The following is a 17,422-nucleotide window of genomic DNA, read 5'->3' as shown; positions in this document are numbered from 1 at the left end:
ATTTCAACAGAGAGTAATAATGTGGACTGTCTGTGGGTCCCCCAGGACTGGACAGGGAAACACTATTGTTGATCCCCGAATCAGCCATGAGTGGTTTTAACTCCTTAGTTATCCTGCCTGTCTTAGCCATCATTCTTTATGTCCTCAGTATGCCGGAATCCTTCTTAGTTTGACCTTTAAGTCAGCAATAGCTGATGGACTGGCCCGTTCACGGAAAGGACTGGGGGTGTCCTGTCATCGCTGTGTTTGACTTGATACTTGATAAGTAGACATCCTGGTGTCAGGGGTGAGTTCCTCTGTTATGCTGCGTGGGCCGTACCTGCGTTTGGAAAATGGCTGCAGCCAGGCGCCGGACGGGAGGTACTGTCAGAGGTGTGACGACGATAATGTGACTGCTGTTCGGCCGCGGCGATAGGCATCAACAGCACAATGGTGTGTTTAGTAGATGGCGCTCGGCCTATTCTGGGGCCAACAAAGAGGGTAAGAAAATGAAAACAAGCAGCAAACAGCTGGGGCTTGGGGGTGGGGGCAGACCAATGAGGGCTTCCCCGCGTGGCAGGCATGCTGTACCCGAGGCAGGGTGGGGACAGACGCCAAGGCGAGCTCCCGCACACGTGCACGTCCATCATGGATTTGGCCAAGATGCCGGAACTACTTCACGACCCGCAGATGCTCCTCATGCTCGCTCTTATGATCTTCCTGCCCTTCTCCTTCAGACTCCTCAGGTGTGGTGAGTGTGAGACCTGGTGCGCAGGCAGATGCGGCTCTTCGGGCAGAACAAGGTGCAAGATGTGCGTAGTTTTGCAGACTTCAGACTTTCTTCAGTTCTGGGCATCAGTAGCAAACGACTAAGACAGTGAGTGGGTGTTACTTGGGGATTTACATGAAGCTGTATCTGTGAGGATCCTCTGGGTGCTCTGGTTTGCTCCCACGGTCCAAAACCATACTGGGTTTAACTGGATGGATGAATGGATCAATGTGGATTGGATATTTCATTAGCTCTGCTGACAAAGTAACTTAACAAACATGACCGAGAAACAAACAATGATCATTAAAGCAATCTTCGGTAGGAGTCTTCAGTAAGATGGTAATTTTGAGAGATGTTACAATGCCTTTTTTTTTTTTTTAATTTCCATTGTCGGACTTTTCTGGTTGTGAAATTTCTCAGAAATTATTATTTTCGTCTCCCCCCCCCCTGTATCTTGATGAAATAAACCTCAACAACCAAGCAAACAAATATAAACTAAATACTTAGGGTCGTATCGTGACTGAGGAATTATCTGGGTCCTCAGGCTAAACCAGCTGAGGACCACTGGTGTGGAGAAGAAGATGAATATGAGATGGTTCCAGAAGCTGCATGGGGTGGCCGTGTAGGTAGTGCTCTTGTCACAATGCCAAAATGTCAAACTTTGATATGATTCAAAGAAATATATTGCGATTCAAACATATTTTGAAACTCAACGCGGTATATATGCAAATATGTAACTCAATTAAAAAATTAATTCAATTGCAATTTTGTTTGCAGTACAAACTTCTCAGCTTTTTGTAAACTTATGACACTATATCTGAAAAACCTTTGCATTGTATCGTCAGTCAAAGCATATTAATCAAAGTAAAGTACTAGCCATTGTAATCGCATTGTAATGCCGTTCATATTTACGAGCTGTAAATAAGCACTATTCAAAAATTTGATGTTACTCTATATATATTATTACGATGCATAATAAAACAGATTACTTTTACATGCATTGTTTATCTTGTGCCTCAAAGCACAAACACTGCTAAACACTGCACGACTCAATGTTTGCATCCAAATGATCCACGTCAATCAACAGGACAAAATCGTATGGCGCCAAACGCAACCCACAGGTAAAAATAACCGCAGACCGTTGTCTTATTGCGGAAATGTTTAACCGACTACAAAAAATGTTTAACCTGTTTGAAAAATGCACATCACTGCTCTACTGACAACCGTAACAGGCTTATACAGATTAATATTTCATTAATTCAGTATTTCTCCTTATGTCAGTCCTTTCGGTATTTAGCTAAATGTGTGGCGTTCGCTCCCTTTGTCAGTATCCTGCGACGGCACAGCTTACGTACAAGCTTGCCTGGCATATGTCCTGTGGTTTAGCGCCTTCATTTATCTCAAAGTATTTCCAGGCGCCACTCCGGCTGCATTGTTTATCGATTTTAAGTGCAACGGTGAAAGCTGTGATGCTTCTGAATTAGTAATCTAAGTTTAATGCTCCACGTGTGATAGTGGACTCAGGTGTACGAATGTGCATTGGTAGCCTATGAACCTCAGTGGTCGGAGCGAACTAAAAATGCAGGCTGTAGAATCGTTACCATGAAAAATTTTAATGAAACCATTTAATACACAATATAATCCATACTTTATGTACTTTTGATACTTTTGACAACTTTATTGGCTAGTGGGATGGCCTGGGCTGTGTCTGCCTCCTCAACTTTAGTTTGATGCCCCCCCCCCCACATACAGAATTCTGTGCTACTCTTGGTGGTGAGGGATGAGGATCAGCTGCACAGCATCGTGAAGGTGCTTCAGACCGTTGGACAGGCCTATCCGTAACCTCACTCCAACCCTAGGCTTTGTAAGGGCCCTGACTGCCGAGGGAACCTTCATAGGGTTTTCCCCAAGTTCTGAGCACTTGCCGCACCCTCATTGGCCAGAGAGCCTCGCATTATTAGAGCTGTGTAAACGGTCCGCTAACTCCCTGCCAGTGATGCTGAAATGGCTGGCAGTTTGGAAAAATCAATAATGAGGGCTGTGGGGGTCCCTGGAGTGCTGTTCGGGAAAACCGAGAAGGTGAAGCTAACTCTATGGTGGCCTTCTAGGGCACTAAGTATATGTGGCTATATTAGTGCATATATGGCCAACATATATACAGGCACACTCCTCCTCCCCTCTGTATGTGACTTTAATATTCAGTAGAGTGATTTCTCTATGTGTTGTTCACAAAGAACTTCACAGTCCAGATTGCCGAAATGCATCCATCTTCCAACCAGTACAGAGTCACACAGGGGTGGAGACTTTCCCAGGCAGCACGGGGCACGGGACTGGGGTGCAGCCTGGACGCTCATTGAGTCCTGCAGCTATAATCTGTGCAGCAGAATGTCTACTGTGCATGTGTACTGTGCTCCGAGGACTATAACATGCAGCATGCTCCTGTTTCACCTTGTTCATTTCCAACGTGTGACTGAAGGAACTGGAGAAACTGAAGGTGAGAACGGCATGGAAATGCGAAGGTCAAGAGGAATGACGAGTGATGGTGCCCCACTGGGCAGCAGTGGATCTGGAATTCAGATTATTCCTCTTAGTGGCAAACCACACCTGCGGGTTACAGTGGCGCAGTGATGTTGGGCAATTTTGTCAGTTGAGGACGGAAGAATGTTTCACAGAGGAGAGGAAAGATGACGGCCAGAGGAGAATCAGGGGACTTGGCGCTCAACGCTTCACTGCCTCAGGCGGGCAGTTATTTTGTCTCCTGCTGCACTGGTGACTTCCAGCACAGAAAAAGACATGCAGTAGTTGGGCATCTGGGGAAAAAAACTGAAACTCAGTTTTGCTCACTCATTCTTCAGTTTGTAGCCTTCTGATCATATTGGAACCATCCCAGGGGAGAGAGACACTGCATTCTGTGGCAAGAGAGGTACTGTATTTGTTGCGGAGGTTAAGCACAGTGTCCACGTAGTAGCTGTGGAAATCATGCCAGCGTGAGACCCCCCCCCCAGGGCATTAGCAGTGAGAATAAGAGTGCATCCTCTGCTGAGAGTGCTGTGTGGCACCCCTAACAAGAGCTTGGTGCAGGAAACTCCCGAAGAAGAGAAAGTGCCTCTCTGCTTTGCACATGAGAAGCCTTTTCGCAAGTTTGCTGCAGCAGCCATGTTAGACGTGTCAAATCTACACCCCGTGACCAGGGAGTCGGAACTGACCACCTAAACAGAGGTGGCGTCCACGGGCCGGTAGGACACTCCGCCCCCCCCTCTCTTTCCCTCTCTCCCATTCTGCCTCCTGCTCCCTCTATCGCTGACTCCCCCTCCCTCCATCCCGTTCATGCTGGATTGCCTCAGTCCAGAGTTGTTGGCTTTTAGCCCCGGCGAGCAGCTGTGGCTCTCGGCTTGGCTGCCCTCGGGGCCACACCCACATGCAGGGACTCCCCAGCACCTTCTCCAGCTGCACCCCTGCTGGCCCGTGGGGGACTCGAGCTTAGGGGGGGCCCAGGTGAGGCAAGAGCCGGTGGTGATTTGGTTCGATCCGTCCGTGAGCCCCGGGTGAAGAGCCGTGTTGTCGCCCGCGATGTGACCGCCCTAACATGATGACCCTGGATGGCCTGGAGATCATCGCGGTGCTGGTGGTCGCCGCGCTCTTCGTCAAGGTGCTGGAGCAGTTCGGACTCTTCGAACCCGTAGGAGGGGAAGGTAACATCATTTCGTAGCCCGTTTTCAGCCCTGTGAGAGCCACTCGTGCCTATAGGCGAGGAGACAGCTGCATGTCTCTCAGGTTCTGGGCATCTTCTCATCTGCAGTGGTGATAGATGTGTTGCGGTCTGGAAGGAAGTCTGCGTTGAGGAGAGCTGGGTGGGAGGACACTGCAGACTCCTAACTGCTGATTACCGTTGGTGATGTATGGGGTTTTCGAATTTGATAGACGGTCTTCAATTGAACCAGCGAGAGGTTTCGGGTTTCTGGTCTTGCAGCCGGCAGTGCACTGATGGCACGATAACGACATGTGCAAGGCTCCATTACAGGTGTTGCCCCGGTGTCTGTCGCGGTGCGCAGGACAGCCACGGCTGGGAGAGCCGTGTGCCCCTGCAGTGGGCTCCTGTGGTCCGAGGCCAGCCTGCATGGGGGGGTATCAGGGTACAGAGGGATCGTATTGTGAATAATTTATTACTGCGTGTGAGTGTAAGTTACAGGGCTGAGCAGCAAGGCGCCTGCTAGCAGAACGGTCTAAGGGGTGTTGATGCTTTTATAGCTGGAGGGAGCCAGCATGTGGCCTCCACCCCCGCTGTGTTTGCGAGACGCCGGTTACCTGGCTATAGAGCTCAGTACTGGGACCATCAGCCGCTGCCACGCCTGTGGCTGCTTCCTGGGCCACCAGTGCTTCCGTCCAGTGGCCGCCAGTGTCCCGTCATTCCCTGCTGTCTTGAGGCACGTATTTGTAATTGTTGTAAAGTGGCATTCGCATGGTGGGGGTGACACATTCGTACCCAGGCTGAGCGGAAAGCTTGTGGCGTGTCTGTCATTCCCCCACATGACCTGTCCTTAGCTTAGCCTCGCACTGAGAATGCTGCCAGTGAAGGGCAGTCACTGTGGGGGAGCCGCTTTGTGCCCCCCAATGGACCAGCAAGGATGTCCCCCAGCTCTAAGCTTGGTGCTCCACATGTGACTCAGGTCCATAGGTCATGTGACCAGCAGGACACGTCCTCCATACACGCTTAGACTGAATCATCAATCAGAAACGACTCTAATAATCTTATTTTTACATATGGGATAACAGTGATTTAGGCAAATTAGGTTGATCTACACTGAATTAAACTATAACGGTGGAGTAAAAGTTAATGACCAGTAAATCCTGAGGGGGCGTATAGAAGAATGTAAACCTGCTGGAAGCTTGTGAGTTGTGGTGCAGGGTGGTGCCCCGGTTGCATGTCGCCTTTAGAGGGTGGTGCCCCGGTTGCATGTCGCCTTTAGAGGGTGGTGCCCCGGTTGCATGTCGCCTTTAGAGGGTGGTGCCCCGGTTGCATGTCGCCTTTAGAGGGTGGTGCCCCGGTTGCATGTCGCCTTTAGAGGGTGGTGCCCCGGTTGCATGTCGCCTTTAGAGGGTGGTGCCCCGTCTCGCTGCCCCTGGGTGCTGAGTGTCTGGGTTTATTGAGCCCTTCAAAAAGCCAGAGCACACAGAGGCTGCTTCTGTTCCAAGTTTCGATGGGGCTCTTAGTGTTACAACTTGGTGGACATTCACTTCTCGACACCCCCTGCTGTTTGGGTCCCTGCAGTGCATTTTGTCTTATTTCTTTAATGATCCAGCGATGTGATTATATGGGTGAGATCTGCACCGTCAAAAATGCTTGCATAATAATGTTAGTGTAATGTATTAAACCCGCAGGAGTACGGAAGGTTTTCAAAGCTGCTACATAAGGCCCATGCTGAACACTGCAGCAGCACTTCTGTAACACACTCCATGTTTCTGCGTTTTCGGTAGTTCTTCCTCTTTGTGTGTGTGTGTGTGTCGCCTTTAGATGGGTGTCCCTGGACTCTCGCAGGACTTTGTGGGAGATTCACTCTTTCATGGGGGGGTTTTAATGCTCTGAATCTGAGTTTGTGTTTAACCGTTCCGTGTGGTTTGGGGGAGGTTTCTGCCTCGTCTCAGTGGGCAGCCGGCCGGGTCGTCCAGTAGGGAAACAGATGTTCGGTGTAACATGTTCAAGTGAAGGCAAATGACAGCCTGAGGGCTGAGGGTGTGTATTTGTGTGTGTGTGTGTGAGAGAGAGAAAGAGAGAGTGAGACCATGTATATACAGTAATAGATTGTGTAGACCAAATGACCAACAATGTAATAAAAACCTATTATTTTGACCATGTGTGGACAGTCCCCACAAGGGGAAACTCAATTTTATAAAAACCTGTGATTGCAATTTTATTTGATTAATTATGGTTAAGGTTAGGGCTGGGTAGGGATTAAGGTTTTCATAGCTGGGATTAGGGATATGCCCACAGAAATGAATGGAGAGTCCCCACAATATAGATACCTAATGTGTGTGAGGCCTGAGGGTGATGCAGTGTGATCCAGGGGTCAGGAGGCACTCAAAGCGGCTTTCTGTCCTCCACCCCAGGGGCTGCCTAGTCCAGCCTGATCAACGTCAACACCGTGGTTTTGCTCCTCCGCTCACCAGCTCTCGCCCGGCTGGAGAAGTTCATACGACTCCACAGTCTGACTGTATCTCACTATCTTCCTTTCAGCTTTCTAAGCCAGCCTTGAACCCATATTGTGACTTTTAAAATGTTGTTCCATCCATCTTACTGCCAAGACAACATTGGGTCTCTGGTTTGCTGATAGCAGCAGGCAGTGGAGACACAGAACTTCAGAAAAATCTGCCCAGAGGAAGTGCTCACTGCTCCGAGGAGAGTTGTGAGGCAGTGGGGAGGTGGGGACATGGATTCGGGGTCAGCGAGCGGCCGGTGGCCGGCTAGGCAGACAGGCACATGCGGGCCAACGCCTGTGCGTGTGAAGCCGGGCAATGGATGATTGCACATGGGGGGCCAAGCCCCCCCCAGCCAGGTACAGCCAGAAAGCGCCGTAATCAGTGAATGCGACTAGACTGTGACTTGATCCAGCCTATTTTTGGCATGCCCGTTCTGTTGCTCTTATTGTGCGGAATCCAATCTTAACTAGATTACACCTAGATAACGGGATTTTCCCAGGAAAAAAGACACGGCAATTGATTTTGTCTGTTTTTGTGTCCGAGGTCTATTTCCAATCATATGTTTTAGGTGTAACGGGATATGCAGTGATGCACCCCCCCCCCCTACATACACGCACACAATCCAGTGTGAGAAGACATGCTGCATGGCGGGACCTCCCGTCGAGTCCCAGTGGAATCAGAACCCTGTTGGGCTTAATAATATTCACAGATTAAAGAGGCAGCATGACCACCCTGCTGGGCACGTCGTGTGTCTTTCAGTCCCTCAGGGATGCTGACTTTGAGGCTGGGCTGTAGCACCCCTCTCAGTGGGATTCCCAGGACTTGTCTGTGAGTCGCGCTTTTGCTTCTTGTAATTGGAGGAGAGCCACAGAGTGTCATGCGGCTTTGGTGCTTCTGTGACATCATCACACAGCTAGAGTGCAATTCCTCAGGTTTCCCATGACTGTGTTCATGGTCTTAAAAAAAATGTATTGGTGCTGCTTGGTTTGTCCTTGTTTGTCCTCATTAGAAAAATGACACTATGACACTATGACAGGGGGATCCCCCCCTCAGCATCTTCTGCAGTTTGCCATGTTTCTCAGAGTAGATATACTGAACTTGGTCGCTCTCCACCGAGAGAGAAGGAGTGAGGACACTGGACACCTATGCAGGGGCATCCAGGGGTGTGTCCTCCTGGTCATCCGTCTCCAGGAGTCGTAGGTGGGGGGGACAGGCTGAGTGGGGCTGCTCTGTCCTTAAACACGGTGTTTTTTTAGTGGCCAGCTCGATGACAGACAGTACTACACGCTGTCTGTGACCCTGTAACTGTCCCACAGAGTAGGCATGTACTGGCAGAGATTTTTTTGTTGTCGTTCACATGGTGCTGTACTTCCGGAGCAGCCTTTGGTTCCGTTCTCGAGCCGGTGGCCTCCAATGCTGATTATTACATGTTGTAAGCCAGGATAGCAAACATCTCTTTCCGTTGCATGCCCTGCTTTCCCCTCCGCTGCCCTTGTGCCTTCTCTGATGCATATGTGTGGCTGGTCTCCATGATGGAGCGCACTGAAGAGGGCGCTGTTTTGCCTCTGTGATTACCGTGCATATGCAAGTGAGAGTGGCTGCATCCTCCTGCGTGGTGGCTGTGGTTCCCTGACACACACAGGTAAATTATCACCTTACACTTTATTATTTTGATGAAGAAGTTTCCGCAGCAGAATAGTCGCACCAAAAAGACATTAAATGGAGCTGGAACATCAGGTGAGGAGCGTATCTTTTATGGGAAGAGGGATCCATGAGAACCGCATGGTGTCCTTCTCCATGTGGGTCCAGAGCAGATGTACCTAAACTGGCTGGAGCACCCATGTGACACGCAGAAGGACACACACAGGATCATTAGGGACACAGTACTCTGTGTGCCTGGGAACCAAGGCACTGCCAGACCCCCTGCATGCTAAAAACACAATGGCAGTGGGGCTGATGCCTCAAAGGGGGCCTGTGTAAAGGCTGGGCTGCATGTGTCTGTGCTGTGTGGGTCTGTGCTGCATGGCTATGAGCACAAGCTGCCTCACTCCCCGCACTGCGCTGTCGTTCTGTCTCCCAGCGTCCAAGCATGTGTGAGTGCTGCTTGCTCCTGCTGCTCCTACGTGCTCCTACATGCTCCTACTTGCTCCTGCTGCCCCTACGTGCTGCTGCTCCTACTTGCTCCTGCTGCTCCTACATGCTCCTGCTGCTCCTACTTGTTCCTGCTGCTCCTACTTGCTCCTGCTGCTCCTACTTGTTCCTGCTGCTCCTACATGCTGCTGCTCCTACTTGCTCCTGCTGCTCCTACGTGCTCCTGCTGCTCCTACTCCCGATCTTTTCTAACTTCTCTGCTGTGGTTGGTGACTTGCAGGTCATCCACCCTCCAGCCAAAGCAAAAAACCCATAAAGCAGAGGTTCCTCAAACTGCTGCCATGCTGCAGGCCCAGTTCCAGCCCCGCAGTCAGTCAATGCAAGTGTTTCTCTGCTTCCTTTCCCTCGTCTGTCTCTGGCAAGAGGGGCCCACCCCCGCACACTTCCTCCCTCCCCAGTCTATAGAGCGCACCATAAGGGTGCCCACTTGGGTTAGATTGAGTGTGCGGGGGCCAATGAGCATCGCTGGTGAAAGGTGTGATGGGAAGTAAAGGTACTTTGAATGACCACATCTGGGTGGGTGTTTTAAAGGTGGCTGGGGGCAGCGGCCCAGGGGAGGCCTGTCAGTGTTAACTGAGTAGTTGGATACAAGTTGTTGGGGATGTTGGTTATGATGGCAGCATTAATGTTACCGCAGCCCAGATAAGAAGCTCAAACTGGTGCACTCTGCCCCATCCCAAACACTTCTTCATTTTGGCACTTCATTTACTCCCGCGTGATCTCCAAGTTCATGCCTCACCCCAGTGTATCCCAACCCAGTCTTAGGGGAACCCCGGACAGTCCACGTTTTTGCTTCCTCTCAGCTCCCAGTGCGCTTGTACCAGGTATTTGGTGTTCCTGATTGGCTGGGAGCTGGGAGGGAGCAAAAACATGGACTGTCTGGGGTTCCCCGAGGATTGGGTTGGGTAACAATGCCTTACCCTTTTAGTAAAAAAAAGTGATCAAATGTGATGTATTGGGCAAGTGCCATTTTGAAGTAGAAATGTGTTTCTGTGTTCATGCGCAGGTTCTTGTAGTCGTTTGCTTACAGTACATGTGGCTGAAGAGCAGACCCCTAAAAAGGGAGCAGGCTGGCTCAGAAAACCATCTGGACAAGTCTGCCTCTCGTCTGTGTAGTAGTTTTACAGAAGGTTATGTCCCAAAGGCCAGTGTGTACTTCTTGTGATCTGTCATACTTCAACAAATGTTTGACTGCCCCAATGGCCAAAGTGTAGTTTTTAGTAATGTAATTCTCTTGTTGTTCAGACCACAGCATTGTATTTCACATCTAAAGGATGACAAATTAGAAAAAACAAGCTCACTTATGCTGGACATTCACACTTGTGGCTATGATTACGGGCGGAATAGGGGAGGAAGTGTCAACAGGGTTTACTAATGTCCTGATGAATATACCGGATGTCATGATGCCTCCTGATTGTTCCTCTGTAAACGTTACTTAGTGTCTTAGACAACATGGTGAGACTCTTTGAAGGTGTGTTAAGGTGCTCTCCTGCCCCCCACAGACAGCCTTGAGGACGACTTTGAGCTCTCCACTGTGTGCTACCGACCTGAGGACCTAGACAAGCTGCAGGAGCTGACGAGGTTCACCAAGAAGGAGCTTCAAGTCCTTTACCGGGGCTTCAAGAATGTGAGCGTCTCCTCCACACTTTCTCCGCCTCCCATAGCCGCGTAATTCCAGGGAGTGTGACCTTGTGCCTTGTGCCCCGCAGGAGTGTCCCAGTGGAGTGGTCAACGAGGACACCTTCAAGCTCATCTACTCCCAGTTCTTCCCCCAGGGTGGTGAGTGTCCCCTGAACCAGCTGTGGCTTCTGTAGCCCAGCTTGTGAACTCCAGCCTCCAGACGGGAATGAGCAAGATGCCACAATGCTGTGCAGCGCCATCTTCTGATGGGCGGAAAATAACACAATTGACTTGTGAATATATGGGCAATATGCTCCTTTCCTCCAGATTCCAGTACATATGCCCACTTCCTGTTTGAAGCCTTTGACACTAACAAGAATGGGTGCGTCAGTTTTGAGGTGAGACCTTTTCAGAAGGTGTTGTTGTTTTATTGGCATGGTCCATCATGCTCGTGTGATTGTATTTTTGGCCCCTTATGTTCTCCTAAGCAGACATCCCTGCTGTTCTGTCTAATCTCGCCCAGGACTTTGTCACAGGCCTGTCCATTATTCTCAGAGGATCTATCAACGACCGTCTCAGCTGGGCCTTCAACCTGTATGATCTCGATAAAGATGGCTGCATCACCAAAGAGGTACCTTTCTTCGTAAGCAGACACACACACGCGGCAGCCCGGGGGGGCAGTCTGGGTTCAGCTGGTGTGTTGCCACTTCACAGGAGATGATGTACGTCATGAGGTCCATCTACGACATGATGGGGAAGTATACCTGTCCCTGTTTGCATGCGGACACCCCCAGGGAGCACATGGAGAGTTTCTTTAAGGTGAGAGCCTGCTGCCCACACAGACATTGAAAACATACGATTGCACTGTAGACACATTGCTCTGGCATCTCTGGTAGGGCCTGTGTGGTTGTTCCTCGTGGCCATACTGTGCCATAATCCTTCTGTTGCTTCTCCCTTTGGTTTTTATAGATATTCAAACCCCTGCTGATGCTTAGAGCTCTTTGCTGGTTTCACCAAGAATAACCTGTGGCGCTTTGGTATGTCTCCCTCTCAGAAAATGGACCGGAATAATGACGGAGTAGTAACCATCGAGGAGTTCATCGAGTCGTGCCAGAAGGTAGACGCTGGAAGCTTGAGGCCCTGCTGATTTTAGACTGATCGTGCGGCCCTTTCGGACCTGCCTCGAGGGGGCCTCTCTCACTTTTCCCTGTCTCTCTGCCCCCCCCTCTTTAGGATGACAACATCATGCAGTCTATGCAGCTTTTCGACAGCATCATCTAGATCCTGTCACCATGGCGATGGCTGAAGGATGTGGGCAGGCAAGCCCCTAGCGTACGGACTGACCCACAGCACCCCATACAGCCATAGCTAGAATCCCCCCCCCTTTCCATGGGACAAGGGCATTTTTCCATTCAGTTCATCTCTTTGCTAGAGACAGGCGAATCAGAGCCAGCAGTTGGGAAACGCTCTTGTGTGTGGGATTCTTTCTTTTTTTTCTGATACCTGCCCACGTTAGGAATGCTGGCCTGGCAGCAGGACCCCTTGCCAGCAAATCAGCAGCAAACAAAGCTATAAATTATCCCCGATAGGGAATTCCCAGCTTCCCCTGAACTGCATGCTGTTTGTGCTCACTCACCATGGTGCAGCGCTTTCACCTATTCACCCCAGAATCTTATGTAAGAGGCCCAGGGGACGATGAAGAATTCACCTCTGTGTGTTGCTCTTTGGTCTGGTCCAGATGACGTGCTGTGTCAAAACTGCATGTTATTCGTAACTCTGACCCATTCAGGACCGCCACAATGAGCAAGATACGAGTCGTCCTCTTTTGGCCATGGGATAGGTGTCTATGTACGGCCCGTGCATTCAGACAGCAAGACTCTCGTAGTGAGTGAAGGACCGCTTGTGTGGAAGTGGCAACTTATCCAGCAGCCCGCCCTGAGACGGGTGGTGTTCTGGGGTTAGGGGGCTGGCTGTGAGCTCCAGTCAGGCACACTCTGGATCACAAACGGCTTTTTATTTAGGGAGCAGGTCCAAGCCAGAGGGCACTGTTCGTCATGCTGTTTTTGAGATTTTGGAAAACCCATTTAACCAAGTAAGGCAGGTAAACAGTCACCCTGTTTTTCTCCGTAGGAGCATAGGGGAAGGTGCGCCAAACGCTTGCTAGCTAACTGACCGTAAGTGGCCCCTGTATATATCTGCATGTAAGCTAGACAAAGGCCAACTGCATTTACTGTGTGTCCAATAAGCCTAACAGGATGCTTGGTGTTTCTTGGCCATATTTTGTACAGACATGAAAATAAAACCACAGCTGCTGTGCTTCTGCGTGACTCTGTCCCTTACAGGCAGGCTGCTCTCTGGTAAGGGGTTGTGCCAGGGCTGAACGATTCATCAATTTTAAATCAACATAATTAGTAAATTGCAAGGGCTGCGATTTAGGGTATGCATCATATAGCAAGTCTGACCCAGGGTTTAAAACTGTCATGAGAGTTTTACAAATTTATGCCGTCCTCCTTGTGAGTCATTTTCACCAATCATAAGTGGTCCAAGGTGACTGTGTATATGGGCAACAAACAGCAAATATGTGAAACTTACATTCATGGTGTGAAAAATATTGATTCCTCTGCTGAGCTATAAGTGAATCACCTGCCTGTTTCAGGGTCAGAGATTGTTTACAGAAAGTTCCTATTATTAGGAGTCCAAGCAGCACTAGCAGCAGATCCCTATTTTTTCATACTGGAACTGTTTTTTCAATTTTTATTAGTTTATTTAATATAACACAGATTTTGTGATAATTTTTAATGTTCAGGGATGTACATAACTGGTCCGCAAGTAATGAATTTCCTGGAGGAACCTTCCTGAGGGATTAATAAAGTTCTTTCCTATCTATCTATCTATCTATCTATATCTATCTATCTATCTATTCACATTTAAAAGCGATATTTTCAGCAATTGATTTTTTTACCGGTGCAAATAGATCGCAAATCAAATTGCAATATCTGGTCAGAAAGATCGTGATTAGATATCACGGCCAAATCGTTCAGCCCTTGGTCATGCCCAAAAGCCCAGAAGTACAGCCACCTCTGCTGCAGTGCTTTGCCAACCAAAATGCAATTTACCACAAGAACGATGTCACCTGCATCACGCGGACGCAGACGTTTCAGCTGATATGGACAAACAGACAGCAGGAAAAGTAACATGCCCAGAAATTCAAAAAGCAAAAATTTTATTTCTCACATTCACAGAATAAGTAATAATTTAGCTCTTCGGCAGTGTTTATACACATTTCTGACTGCAGTCTATGAACACCTTTACTAGGCCTGAGAAGGAGGTGCAGTCAGATCGATGGGCTAAATGTTAGATCTGAGGGCCCAAGATGACGGGGAGATCCCCCCCCCCCGACTGAAATCATCACTACCCGTCATAAAAGCACAACGCCTGTGGCCCTTATTTCAGGATAAGTCCTGTAAGGATAGAGGTGTAACACTCCCAGCTGCAGTTAGAAGAAGGATCTGAGACGGCAATTTAAATACCAGAGGTGGAGTGATTCATTACGTGAGGAAAAAGGCCGGAAACAGTAAGTAGACTGGGCTGTCAAACAGCAGGAGGTCTTCAGATAAATAGGGGGGGGGGGGTCCATCCCGGTCACAGCAGTCGGCGGCAGCCCAGCACCAAGGCCGAGTCAGGCATTCACTTGGCCACCTTACGCAGCTCGGCAAGGACCCAGATGGCCAGCGTCAGCAATGCCAGCGAGCCGGACTGGTGAGTCACTGCCAGAGGTGTGGGCACATACAGGAGCAGGGTGCTGATGCCCAAACCAACCTGGGAACACGTAGGGGAGAGTGCACACATGAGCCCCCTTTAACAGTTACATGGCACAGCCAATGGGGCATTTCTGCAAACGCACCTGGGCGTAGGCCACGGCTAGCAGGCAGCTGAGGGCCATCTTAGCCCTTCGGGGCAGAAGCAGCTTCCTGGAGAATAAGTAGAGACCCGTGATGGCTGCCACCGTGGCGATGCCCTACGACCAAACACAAAGACACCTTCTGGTCAACAGCCTCCCCTCCCGGCGTTGGAGGGCTGGAGAAGCCAGGCACTCACCAAGACACGGTGGTCAAACTGCACTGTGGTGGGGTTCTCAAAGAAGTTCCTGAGCATGGGGGAGAAGGCCAGCAGGTCGTCGGGGATCCAGCGATCAGCCATCTTGGGGAAGGAGTTGTAGACCAGGCCAGCATCCAGGCCAGCCACAAATGCCCCTGGAAACGGTGGCACCGTCAGTCACTAACCGGTGCAAGAAGGCCACTGCCTTTGGTTCATAGGCATTCGGTTCAGCAGCGACAGGTTAACTATAGCAGTGCACAGAGTACCAGGCTGTCCAAGTGTCACGTCTTACAATTAAATATCAAATATTTAAAACTGACAGGAGAATCATGGCTGGTTAATCTAGACACAGGAGTGAAAGACCAGCAAGAAGGATGCAGGCCCATGCACCACCACTGGGGATTCCCATGTGTTTCCAGAACCTCCTCACCTGAGAGGGCTGTGAGGAAGACCAGCCCTCCTGTCCCACGGGCGAACCGACGGAGCATGGAAAGATGGCGTGAGTCTGGCAGCTTCCAGGAGGGGGAGAGACATCAGTGTTAGGTTTGAGATTTACAGGTGTGGATGACCAGGCCTCAGAATGAATGGGGCAGAGGGAAGGTACCTTCTGTGCGGGCAACAGCAGGGACAGCCCCGTCCAGAGGCTGGCACAGTACAGCAGGAGCGCTGAGCCCAGATGAGCAGCTAGTCGGTACTGGCTTACACGTGGCACGTCGTAGGACTCCGGTTTATCCTCCAAGCCACTCTTTACCATGTACCAGCCGAGCAGGCCCTGGATGTCGGCGAACACCACGGTCAGTGGGACCCTCCTGTCTGACAGGAGCAGGTGTGTCACACCCTGTCAGGCCACTTTATTGCTAATTAAGTGGAATAACCTCTCACCGTGTCCAGTGTTAAAACCCAGTCAGCAGCTTTTTAAACTAACTCGCACCCTTTGCGGACAAACCACAAGCACAGAGCAGCTGCACAGCCGTCGCCCCCTACTGTGCTAATGGGATGCCCAGCCATACCTGGAATGTGACCAGACCGGAGAGACCCAGTACGCATCCCTTCATGGAGCGTGTGAAGTAGCCCCTCCTCCAGAAATACACCATGGGCAGAATGTAGGCCAGCCCCACCAGCCGGCCCCACATGCGATGTCCCCACTCCATGTAGAAGATGGCCTTGAACTCTGATAGGGTCATGTTATGGTTCAGTCTGCACAAAAACAAGGACCAGCTGACCACCCTCTGTGTGTACTTACTCCATGTATACCATAGCTTTGCTGTTATCCATACTGTACATTGCACAAGTGTAATGAGTACAGACTTGGGAGCTACGGGAGGATAATTTTCACATTCTCCACTCACATTTTAAACTCTGGGTACTGCTGGTACTTCTGGAACTCTGCTTCCCACTCAGCATCTGTCTGTGGGGGTTTCATCTCTTTGACCAGGTGCCAGTCCACCATGGACAGACCTGATTCGGTCAGCCTGGTGACAGGAGCAAGCACAGTAGATAAGCAGATTTTTGTTCAATGATACCACCCTACATCAGTCAAGCAGCATGATAAAACGCGAGTTAATAAACAAACAGTAGTACTAAAGACGGGGAATGTAGATCGGAAAATTCAAAACTAACCTGGTGACTCCACCAAGGACCACGGCTCCAACCACCAAGCCGCTGCAACCCACCAGCCATCTCCCGACAATGCGATTAGTGGCTGCGTTGGGCACCGAAGCAGCCGCTGGCAGAACCTGGGCTGTCACGGAGGAGCGTCCGCTTTGAAGAAGACGCTGCCAAAACAGAGCCAGCATCAACCTAACGCAGCGGGCTGATCTGCTACCTACTCCAAGTTCGATAGTATAACATGGCCTGACACCAGAGACTATGTCAAGTCAACGAAACGGTAGGTTTTGGAATTAAATTAATGCGCCTTAACGAGAAAAAAAGAATGGGATCTGTTGACTGCTAGTGCAATATAATCTAGTAAAAGTAGCATCCTCACAAACGGCACGATAGACGGAAATTTCAAATAAAGCAAACATATATAGTAGTTACCTGCAGCGACAGACCCTTCAAGGTAGGTCGGCAACATTGACGTGACACAACCGCTCGCAAAAATGGAAGAGACATGCTGAGAAACTGCTAATAGTAACGTGCTATAGGACGGACATGTTTCAGATCAAAGTCAGAGCAGCATGGACTGGCTTCCGCTGCACGTCGCCGCGTAACCCCGCCCCCGACAGCCACGCTTCCGCTGCACGTCGCCGCGTAACCCCGCCCCCAACAGCTACGGTTCTGCTGCGCGTCGCCGTGTAACCATGCCCGCAAGACTTAAATACACTTTGAGACATAGCTTGGAACAGGGCCGTAGGTTTCTTATTTACATTGGGGGGAACGGGTATTAAGTGGGTAGTCGGCATGGCCCAATAGAGCCATATTGTCCAGTTTTCAATCTAATGTATTATCCTCATAGAAAATGAAATGACATCACCATGTAAGCAAATATATTTCAGAAAATAAAGCAACACAAATGACAGTTAATGGCACAAATGCAGCACAAACAATTGCGATGGGTTTAGTTGAAATCAGACACAAATGGAGGGTGCAGTGCGGTCCCAGTCCAAA

At 49.9% G+C, this 17,422-nt stretch overlaps 2 protein-coding genes across 2 annotated transcripts; one reads left to right on the top strand and one right to left on the bottom strand.

The window, feature by feature from the left end:
- Positions 1–3,852: 3,852 nt before the first annotated feature.
- LOC125739517 (Kv channel-interacting protein 2) lies at positions 3,853–13,132 on the top strand. The gene is made up of 8 exons (XM_049009709.1): positions 3,853–4,440; positions 10,597–10,721; positions 10,804–10,873; positions 11,042–11,112; positions 11,238–11,345; positions 11,429–11,533; positions 11,769–11,831; positions 11,948–13,132. The coding sequence occupies exons 1-8, from the start codon at positions 4,335–4,337 to the stop codon at positions 11,993–11,995; spliced, it is 696 nt and encodes a 231-aa protein (XP_048865666.1). The 5' UTR covers positions 3,853–4,334; the 3' UTR covers positions 11,996–13,132.
- Positions 13,133–13,920: 788 nt separating this feature from the next.
- On the bottom strand, positions 13,921–17,014 carry LOC125739425 (cytochrome c oxidase assembly protein COX15 homolog). The gene is made up of 9 exons (XM_049009535.1): positions 16,853–17,014; positions 16,433–16,587; positions 16,162–16,284; positions 15,823–16,009; positions 15,417–15,584; positions 15,243–15,324; positions 14,813–14,967; positions 14,619–14,732; positions 13,921–14,533 (listed from the first exon to the last, which is right to left on the bottom strand). Exons 1-9 carry the CDS (start codon positions 16,925–16,927, stop codon positions 14,402–14,404), a joined length of 1,191 nt encoding a protein of 396 aa, XP_048865492.1. The 5' UTR covers positions 16,928–17,014; the 3' UTR covers positions 13,921–14,401.
- Positions 17,015–17,422: the final 408 nt, after the last annotated feature.

Source organism: Brienomyrus brachyistius, chromosome 3 (assembly GCF_023856365.1).
Source record: "Brienomyrus brachyistius isolate T26 chromosome 3, BBRACH_0.4, whole genome shotgun sequence".
NCBI lineage: Eukaryota > Metazoa > Chordata > Actinopteri > Osteoglossiformes > Mormyridae > Brienomyrus > Brienomyrus brachyistius.
This window is presented reverse-complemented; position numbering and strand designations above follow the sequence as displayed.